The sequence below is a fragment of the Aulonocara sp. 'chitande type north' Nkhata Bay genome, linkage group LG2 (assembly GCF_057382095.1).
Source record: "Aulonocara sp. 'chitande type north' Nkhata Bay isolate Kocher_YH1m ecotype deep benthic linkage group LG2, A_spYH_male_GT1.1, whole genome shotgun sequence".
NCBI classification, from domain to species: Eukaryota; Metazoa; Chordata; class Actinopteri; order Cichliformes; family Cichlidae; genus Aulonocara; species Aulonocara sp. 'chitande type north' Nkhata Bay.
In genome coordinates, this window is record NC_141345.1 from 32,236,644 (window position 1) to 32,247,186 (window position 10,543).

General features: G+C 40.6%; 1 protein-coding gene across 17 annotated transcripts in view; it reads right to left on the bottom strand.

Annotated features, from left to right (window-relative positions):
- Positions 1 to 8,951, bottom strand: part of prom1a (prominin 1a) — an 84,565-nt gene extending 75,614 nt beyond the window's left edge. For 11 of the 17 annotated variants that reach the window (XM_086259460.1, XM_086259490.1, XM_086259498.1 and 8 more), the window contains exon 1: positions 8,377 to 8,950. In XM_086259460.1, coding sequence (XP_086115586.1) covers positions 8,377 to 8,605 — 229 coding nt within the window. In that variant the 5' untranslated portion in view covers positions 8,606 to 8,950. Of the gene's footprint in view, positions 1 to 8,376 lie in introns of all 17 variants that reach the window. The other 6 variants (XM_086259392.1, XM_086259422.1, XM_086259413.1 and 3 more) reach the window with 2 other exon arrangements.
- Between the last annotated feature and the right edge of the window lie 1,592 nt (positions 8,952 to 10,543).

The window sequence follows — 10,543 nt, forward strand, 5'->3', positions numbered from 1 at the left end:
CTTTTTGGTTGAGTCAAATTAAACCCTGAAGAGTGGACAGCCTCAGCTGTATTCAAGGTCAAACATCAGAAATAACCTAAACCCTGCCAACCTCTCTCTCATCTGCATATGTCATCTTTTTCCCTTCATTTTTTAATGTATCAAACAACCTCCAAAAGGCAGACAGATTCCAAATATTACTTTTGTAAAGCCACATATATTGGAGAGTAATGAGGATGTAGTGCCATAATCAATTTTACAAGCAAATCAGTATTTCGTCAGCAAATTCTCAGATTTGTAAACCTAGTAAAACATTCAGCTAAAAACACAGAATGCCAAAGGGTCAGTGTCTGCAGTCTAATCCCACCGCAATAATCTGTTATTCCTATCATTTTACTTTTTTTCATAAGCTATAATAATGTTAATCAGCTTCTGCAAAAAATTCAAGGCAAGAAATAATGTTCACATTAGTAGAACTCTCTTAATGTGACTAAAAATAACTAGCTGCCTTGGTTTTTTAAAACTGAGTGTTTGCTGCTATGGTAAGAGAAAGTTAGAAAAAACTATATGCGTTTACCAGCAGGATCAATTCTTCTGTCATCAGAAACCATGTCTGAATAAACAATTATTCAAAAAGTATAAATACCCATCTTCTATCAGTCTAGTTCATTATACGCAGCAACAATCATGGGGAGACTGCTGATGTCCAGTTGACTGTAATCAACACCCTCTGCAATAAGGATAAGATACAGTAGGTCATTGCTGAAAAGGCTAGGTGGCCACAGAGTGCTGTATGCAAGCATATAACTGGAGAGCTGAGTGAAAGAGAGAAGTGTGATAGGAAAAGGCGAACAAGCAATACGGATGAGATGGACATGAGATGATTGTCAAGGTGATTCAAGATTTTGAGAATGCTTCACAAAGAGTGGAATGATACTGGTGTCAGTGTATCAAGAGACACTACACATGGATGTCAGGAAAAGAGCGGCAACCGTCGGACTCCTAATATCAAGAAACTCCTGAAGAAGAGACATCATGAGTGTCTTACCTGGACTAAGGAGAAAAAGAATAAGACCACTGCTCAGTGGTCCAGAGGCCTGTTTTCAGATTAAAGTAAATGTTTTGCATTTCATTTGGAAATCAAAGTCCCGGAGCCTGGAGGACGAATGGAGAGGCACATAATCCAAGGTGTTTGAAACCCAGCAGATGAAATGTCTGCAGTCTTTAGAATGTCATTTCATCTGCTGGTGTTGCAGGTGGTGGTCCACTGTATTTTATCAAGTCCAAAATCAATACAGCAGTTTACCAGGAGATATTATGTTGACAAGCAATATGGAGATCCTGTGTTCCTTTTCCATCAGCATCTGTCCACAGTGCCAAACTACTACCAAATTGTTTACTCACCATATTACTACTGTACTTGACTGGTCAGCCAACTTGCCTGACCTGAACCCCAAAGACAATAGCCCATTCTCTACAGGGTATTGTCTCTAGAGGAAGATGAAAAACACTGGAGCCAAAAATACAGAGAACCTGAAGACTGTAATCAAAGCTCAAAAATCTCAGCAGTGCCAATGATGCATTGATGTAGAAATTCATTGTAAAGGAGCCCCAACAAAGTAGTGAGTGTACAAATTAGCATTAGATATATACAAATCGAAACTGCTCTGTTAAGGATTACCAATGACCTTCTGATGGCAGCTGATTCTGGTCTCCTATCCATTCTCATCCTTCTTGATCTTAGTGCGGCGTTTGATACCATTTCTCACAATATTCTCCTGAACCGGTTAGCTTCCATTGGTATTAGTCATACCCCACTTACCTGATTTACCTCCTATCTCTCAGACCGCACTCAGTTTATCCAACTTAAATCCCATTCTTCAGCTCTCTATCCTGTTTCTGCTGGTGTGCCCCAGGGTTCAGTATTGGGGCCTCTTTTATTCATTATTTATATGCTTCCTCTTGGTTATATATTCCGAAAATATAATATAAATTTTCACTGTTATGCCGATGACACCCAGCTCTACCTTTCTTCTAAACCCAATTCAACCCCCCCACCTACCTCCCTCTCAGACTGTCTTATTGAGATTAGATCCTGGTTCTCCTCCAATTTCCTCAAACTTAACAGTAATAAAACTGAAGTTTTACTTGTTGGTACACCATCTATCTTAACCAAATCCCACAGCTTTTCCATTAACGTTGAAAATTCTCCCACCCTTCCCTCCCCTCAGGTTAAGAGCTTGGGTGTCATACTTGATAATACTCTTTCATTCCAGTCTCACATTAATTACAGAACACGGTCTGCTTACTTCCATTTACGTAATATTCACCGACTCCGTCCCTTCCTTACTCCCCATGCTGCTGCCATCCTTGTCCATAGTCTTATTACATCCCGTATTGATTACTGTAATTCCCTCCTATTTGGTCTCCCTAAAAGGTCCCTTCATAAACTCCAACTTCTTCAAAATTCTGCAGCTCGGGTCATAACTTGCACTCCGTTAAGTGCTCATATTACCCCAGTTCTTCAGCAGCTTCACTGGTTGCCCATAGAAGCCAGGATAAATTTTAAAATCTTACTTCTTGCATACAAGTGTATCCATAAATCTGCTCCTTCATATTTGTGTGACCTGCTCCATATCACCACTGTTTCCTGCACTCTCAGATCATCATCTGCTATTCATCTTACTGTTCCGTCCTCACACCTTATCACTATGGGGAACAGAGCTTTCAGTCGCTCTGCTCCTCGGCTCTGGAACTCTCTTCCTCCTGCACTAAGAAATATTGACTCCCTCTCCGTATTTAAGACACAGCTCAAAACACATCTGTTTAAACTGGCTTATTCGCTTTAATGCTGATTTTATCTGTTGTCACGCTCTGTTTTGTAATTTTAACTTATTTTATGTATTTTATGACTATTGCTCCTTTTATTAATTGTGTTTTTTGTAAGGTGACCTTGGGTTTCTGAAAGGCGCCCTCAAATAAAATGTATTATTATTATTATTAAATCAAATGGAGAGGGATCTAAATCAGCCACTCAAGTAATCCGTGGTGGGGCAACCATAAGAAAGCTTGTAACAGTAAACATAATGGGACACTTAAATAACCCTCACCAAGGTAAATATATAATTTAAAGAAGATTAAAAAAAAAAGCAAAGTTGCTAAAGTTGAAGCTATTCTGAGTTCAGAGTGAGCCACTAGCCAGCAGCCACAATATGAGCAAAGAATCAAAGCAGTTAGACAAATGAGGAGATAAGTGAAAAACAGAAGAAGGTTGCTATCCTGTTATCTGCTGAAACAAATGTAAGTAAATCACATGCGTTTTGTTATACCAATCTTCTGTGCCTGATTTTGGTTGGTATACTAAAATGCATCAGATAAAGGTGGGTGTACGTCAACAAATTTTCAGTTAATTATTTGTACCAGTATGAGAGCACAATTTTCAGTTGTTTTTTTTTTTATACACCTTTCCCTCAGAGTTTTAGTGTGTCCATTTTATTTCTGTAAACTAATGTGTTTTTATATCTAGTTTTAGTTTTTAGTTTAGATTTCGTTAACTATAAAAACCTTGGTGTTACTGTAAATCCCAGCAAATCTTGTAGCGCTCAAGAATGAGAGAGAACACTAACATCTTCTGATTAAATCCTAGTTATTCCAACCTTTTACTTTCATTTAGCTACTTAATTGAGATTTCTCATCATTTAACTTTAAACAAACTCTGCTATATTAAGATTTCTTCCAAAGAACATGAAAGAAAGAAAAAACCTCAGAAATGCAGCTCACGATGAGCTTCCTTGTCTTTGTCCTTGGTTAGAAATCTTTTGAAGTCTTCCTCTTCAGTTTCTTTCATGTCTACCTGTCCCTCACTGAACACTAAAGTCGCTTCATGCCTCTTTGCTGGAGAAAAAAAAAAACCCACCCTGGGTTCCCTTCGAATGAGTGTTAAATAACAAACATTAGGTAAGACCATATACCCTGAGCTGCATAAATCTACATAACTCCACAGTACTTTTCATGATCATGATGATGCAGTAAGATACACAAGCCAGCGAGGTGAAGCAAATCACACAGGTCATGATCACTGGTGATGGGTTTCCCTGGCAACTGTTAGGTTCTTTGAAAAACGTCCTCTGTGGTCTGAATTCCACCTAAACATGGTTTCTTGAGAAAAGGAAACACTAATGAGGAAACACTTTCCAACAGGGATCTGCTGCACGATAATGGCTGGCACTGGCTTCCCAGCTGCGCTCACCCACAGGCATGAAATGGTACATTTCAAAACCGCAGACGCAACTTAATGCACAGCTATTCTCAAGCGATGGCTGACTTACACCAGGATTAATTAGCAGACATGAAAACCTAAATAGATGCAACTAAATGCAACTATTATGTCATGTTTACATTCTTACTAATTCGGGAAGGGGAATTGATTGAATGCTTTCTGATACTGTTGATATCAATATTGTCAACCTACATTCATGTTTTCTACTGAAATGCTTTTGAGCAAAGCATGTCATTGCTACTTAATCATTCCCCTGACAGGCAAACTGGATGAGAGTAAAAGAAAAAAGAAAACGTTTCTAAATGAGCTTGCAATATTAGGATGAGTGCGGGCACTATGAGGACACTATCTGAAATCTACTAGTGTATTGGCTCTTATTTTGAAAGTTCAGACGCTGCCTAGAAGAAAGCACAGTCCTTTCCTTTTCCTTGCGATTTCCCTACCAGCTGGCTCGTAAACCAGTTTGCTGCATTGGTCTTGAGATCATTCACCTTTGCTTTAACAAACACAGATGATTCAGTGTCCTGCTCAAGCACCCTTGTGCATTTGAGGGAGTAGGGCTCAAACCTCTAACACTGCAAACTTTTCAATTCACAACAGCGATACTACTACTTCCCCTGCATCTGTAACCTCTGGTGTCAGAGGTTACACAGGACCCTGGGCTTTTTTGGAAAGTATCCATTCACTTTTGATGAAAAAAAGTCAACATCCTAATGAGAAGAATTCATCACAAAGCCAGAACTGCTGTGAAATTGCAGTGTAAAAAGGGTTTGTGATCCTATACATCAGCTTGAGTATTGGATTGTAGCATCTGTGTGTCGGTGAGAGTGTAGGTAAGTGTGAGGGAGGCGTCAACAGCTCCTGGAGGCTTCCACACTGCAGCTGTTGGAGACAAAAAAGTTAGAGAATATGTCGCTGTTTGTTCGATTTGTGTGGGTGCTGATGAAAGACATTTGTTGCTTCTTTTCTAATCAAACCTCCTACGAGCTCGGAGCCGCTTGCCGCACATACAGCGTGATGAACACATCAGCTGACTAAATTGAGCATTCATGAGATTATAAAGACATTGCTCAATGTAATGTGCTATGCGCACTGATAGTAAGAGATGTGATGATGGAGCGTCGCTAATTACTCATCAACATAATGTTCATCTCACACTTGTTTATAGGGTTAGCCTAACTGGCTGTTGACTGTATTGGATAAAAATCCACAAGGGTCGAACAAGCCTCGGGGATATAGCACATGTATGAAACCTTTGATATTGGAGCTATAATTTAAAAAAGGAAAACAGTTTCATTAACTGACATTAACATGAAACACAAGTACTCTGCTGTCTATTCAAAAATCTGAAAATATGACAATAATTGTGTTTTCTGTGCTACCAAAAGCAATGTTCAGGTAGATGTAGTGGATAAATGAGAAAAGTAAGACCTATATACGCAAATGCCTGCATGTTAATGTAAAGCAGGGGTGGGGAACTCCAGGCCTCAAGGGCCAGTATCCTGCAGGTTTTAGATATCAGCCTGGGTCAACACAACTAATCCAATGATTAATTCATTACCAGGTCTCTGGAGAACTTCAAGACATGTTGAGGAGGTAATTTAGCCGGTTAACTCAGCTGTGTTGGATCAAGGACATCTAAAAACTGCAGGACACCAGCCCTTGAGGTCTGGAGTTCCCCACCCCTGATTTAAAGGATGGTATGCTATCCTTTTCTGTAGCTCAACCTTCTCCTTTTTCCATCAACAAAGGTACTGCGCCAACTACACATTACTCCTGCAGTGCTCATCCATGGAAACCAATGCCATGAAGCTCATGACACATAGTTTCGGTGCTGATGTTATAGCGAGAAGAGGTTTGGAATTCTGCATTTATTCAGTGAGCAGAACGTTGTTGACTTTTACCATTTGCACTGTGCACCTCAGCACTCGGTGACCCTGTTCTGTAACTTTTTATGGTGTGTCATGGTCTAGAATAAAGGGCTATTCTATTCTTTTCTAGATAGGAAGAAATATTATGAACTGACTTGCTGCACTGGTGGCTTTCTATTACAGTACCTCACTCAAATTCAGTCAGGCCATTCTTTTACAATTGTCTTTAAAGGCAGACTACATGGAAAGGTGCTTGATTTCATAGACCTGAATTCAAAGGTTAAAGGTGTGGCCCGATACTTTCGCCCATATAGTGCTTGTCAATCAACTGTAAATAAATTACAAAAAAATATTAAAAATGACTCATTCTCTGCTAATGCTCTGAGTATGGTTTTGCTTTCAATTATGGGTTTGAGAAACCTTTGAAACAAACACCTGGTCCAGATGTTGGGGAAGGAATGAGTGGCTGACGCTGCTCGTCTGTATTGGGATATGAATAACAAGATTTGTCATGGTCCAAATGTATCCACAAAAATAAATACATAAATAAAGTCACATCCACAGAACTAGTGTGTGTGTTTGTGTGTATATATAGCAAGATGTTCATTTGCACATTTTCTAATATCTTCATTTTCTAACAGAAAATAGAAAATTAATAAAACATTTGTTGTAGCCATCATCATCTCAAACAAATGCCCAACAAATGAATGGTAGTTAGTAGTGGGATCACTCCAAAAGACAAGATGTTGTTTTGTTTGGGAGTGAACTGTCCCTTTAAATCAGATGTGATTAGGAAACAGATGAACAGAATTTAAGAGCCTTTTTTGCTACAGGATTCAGTGATTCATTCTTTAAAAGCCTGCTGTAACAACGTTAACACTGTATCTTATCACAGGCTGAAGAGAAACGACACCCAGGTCGACCCAGCCTAAACAGTGCTCCACTCTGACATCTGCGCCACTTCAAGTCACAAACCACTGGAGTGGAAACCGAGTGCAGATCTTTCTTCTGGCTCATCTTATAGATTTTAACATAACTCCAAGTTATGTAATGGCGCAGTGCAAGAGATGTAGTTGACAAGCCGTGAAAGGCCAATGGTTTCCTGCAAACCAGCTTGTAGCCTTATAATCAAAGCAGCCCTGACAGAATTGGATTTAGATATGCAAACATGCACAGGTTCTATTAATAACCAATGACCTTTACTTGCAAAATTTCCTTTCATGACCCCCCCCCCAAAAAAAAAAAGAAAAAAGAAAAACATCTGCGTGAAATTTCTAGTCAAAGAAATTAAACATACATGTCTCTGAACTGTCGTTTATTATCCTATCCCACTGTTTCCACATGACTTCCACCCTCTTCCTTGGATTATTTAGTGTGTGCACCCATGAATGAACTAACAGCTTCACTGCGCAGTGGTCTGTCTGCTCCATAGGATTAGGCCATGAGCCCCCAACTGCCGGTGACAAACTGAAAACTAAAAACGCCAACAGCATATGGCGCAGGGGTTTATGGGATTACTCAATTAACAAGGTGACTCAGAGAGATACTAATCTGCAAAATGTTTCTTCGACTGAAATGCATGCAGTGGAGTAGAGTCTTTTGAGCACCCAATACCCAATTAAACACACACAGAGACACCTCCGTGTGTGGGGGTGTGGTTAAGCAGCCAGGTATAATTGTATTAAATGTAAAGCCATGCGCGTTCAAGCTCTTCGGGTGCTCATACCAACAAACTACCCAACGACGTTCATTCACAGAGGCAAAAACAACGTGCACCGCTGCTGTCAGCGGGAGGCTCATTAATTGTAATTATCCTGACACAAAGTGCGCCGCAGGCAGAAACACCACCTTCAAGTGCGTGCTGTGAGCGCTGAACGGGGCGCATGACGCACAACTGGACCAATCCGCAAGTGGACACCTTTTTCACGCAGTGAGACCGAAGAAGCGCTATAAAATTCAAAGTTTTGATTCCTAACCCAATATCCACAAAACTAGAATAAATATTTATGTGCCTAATTCATAAAAACGTTTAAAAAAGTCAATTTGTAATCCAGTATAATAACCTGCAGTTTCTCTCTTGTTCGTGTCCCTGTTTGCGTCCCACAAGACAACCAAGCGGGAACAACACTCATAGATTCTCATAACTTATTCCCCCATGACTTCCATATACATTTCAGACACGTTGCCCAGGGCTCGGTCTGCATTTGTTGTGCTGTAGCCACCGTGAGCTCGATTGGGGATGCTTACCGTGTGGAAAAGCGTTGGGTTGTACCGCATACAGGAAAGCATGGACCATGTGGAACAGAATCCCTATCGGTCCAGGTTCGTAATGGGCCAGCGTCTCGTAAACTCCCGCTGGCACATAGCCGAAATTCAACTTTCCTGGGGGTGGGAGTCTCCGCGGCTCCGTCTCTTGCTGGAGTTCGCCGGATGCCAGCCACAGCAACAGCAGGAGGAGGGTTCCCGGCTTCCACATCGTGTCCAAACGAAACACCGACCTGTCGTGAAACTGGAACTAAATTCTCAGTGATCGAGAAAACTGGACGGCGACTGCCCGGAATCTTGATTATTATCGGAGTGGGGGAAAAGAGAGAATACAGATAAAAGTGTTCCGCAGCTTTTTAAGTCCTGCTTCCCACCGAGCGACTTGTTCCGAGCATCGTTCCCCGCGGTCTGGAGCTCTTAGACGGACGCAAATCGGACGATCTTCTCCCACGTCCCCTGTGTTCGATGCGTTTGGATGAGCGCGCCTGTCGCTTCCACTCCGGCATCTGTGCAGCACGGGGATGCGCTGCGTCACGGGAGCGGGCGATGGTGCGCGCCGCCGTTTGCAAAGGGAGGACGGGTCCAGAGGGAGGTGCTCCTCCTGCCGGGGAGAGGAAGTAGAATCTTAAAGATCTAACCTACTAACGTTTTGATTGGAGAGATTAGTTTGGGGCAGAACACGTTAAAACCACCTTTAGACAGTTTACATATATTGAAATGCCGTTTTGAGGCACTGTTCCCTCGGGTCTGCTGGAAATCATTCGATTTTATATTAGAAAATCATGCTTATCCAGCAATATTTGACTTTAGTATCACTTAAACATGTTTACAATTAATTCCTCACCTTTTGATAGCATTGGATTGTTTATAAGATCCATCTACACAACCCACATTAAGCGTTATTTTTAAAAATGCTGAGATGTGAGCTTGAAAAGAGACAATGAATGTTTTTTTTCCACAACAGGAATTCTAGTTGTGATAATAATGAAATCTTAGCTGTAATAAATATGCAGTGTTACTGTGTTAAGAAAGCTGATTAATTTTCAAATAAATACTTTAAACAGTTACAACTTTCATTTTCTTATATGACATTTGCAGCTAGCTTTCACCCACTGGTTAGTTTTAAGAACTAAAAACAATTTTTTTAGGGGGACACTATTGTGGCTGTGGGTTAAAATACACTGCTCCACAGAGGTAACCCTTCAAGTTGAAACATGCCAAGTTGGGAGGAAAAGTGATGTCTAATGCCAACTTTATGGTTTATGCACTAGGACACCTTGTTCCCTATAGGACAGTAGATTTGTTAAAAGCAGATTATTTTATTCCCCGGAAATGAGAATGACCGATTACATGTACATTTTCAGACCAGGTATTAAGCAGTATAAAGTCCATGTCGAATGTAATATGTGGTGCTCCAGTGGGTCAGGCAGAAGGCTTTTATCTGGGAGAGTGGGGTTGGGGTCCTGTGTGAAGCCAAAAGCAGCACTGAATTACATTTGCCAAGTATCAAACACCTGAGTATCCATGCACTGAAGAAAAAAGAGGAAAAAGGCTTTTTTTTTTCTCTTTCACTTTTTCTGTTCACTGCAGCTTTAAATTGTCAGTTGTGGGGGAATATTATCATTATATCCACTACAGAAGTATAATTACTCTTATTTAAGTTAGACTCAAAGTTAATAAGCTGATTACAGCCTTAGATGTTCATGTGGGGCCATTCTGGCTGTTCCCAGGCTGAGGTTTAAATCTGAAGGTTGTTGTGTTTTCGCCATCTTAGATTCTGACTCCGGAACAACCTTCCTGAGGAGATGAGGTTTATGGAATGACTGACTTCCTTCAAATATCTTTTGAAAGCAGAGTTTTACTTACTTGCCTTTTTTCATTTCAGAAATTAGAAATGTAATTGTTATGCTCTTCAACATGTTCTTTAAATGTGAACAATACAATATCTTACATAATTTCTAATGTAAAAATGTTTTCTTGTATCAGCTATTCCCTAGTCAGCTTTCTCTTCTTCCCACTATCAGGCTCTTCACCTTCTTGACCTTTGACCTTTTCCCCCAGAGGGCAGACAGAGGATACCTGCGTGCAGCTCATAGGATTGATTTCATTGGCAGAGAAGCAAACAGGTGGGTTTTGCTCCTGTCTCTTT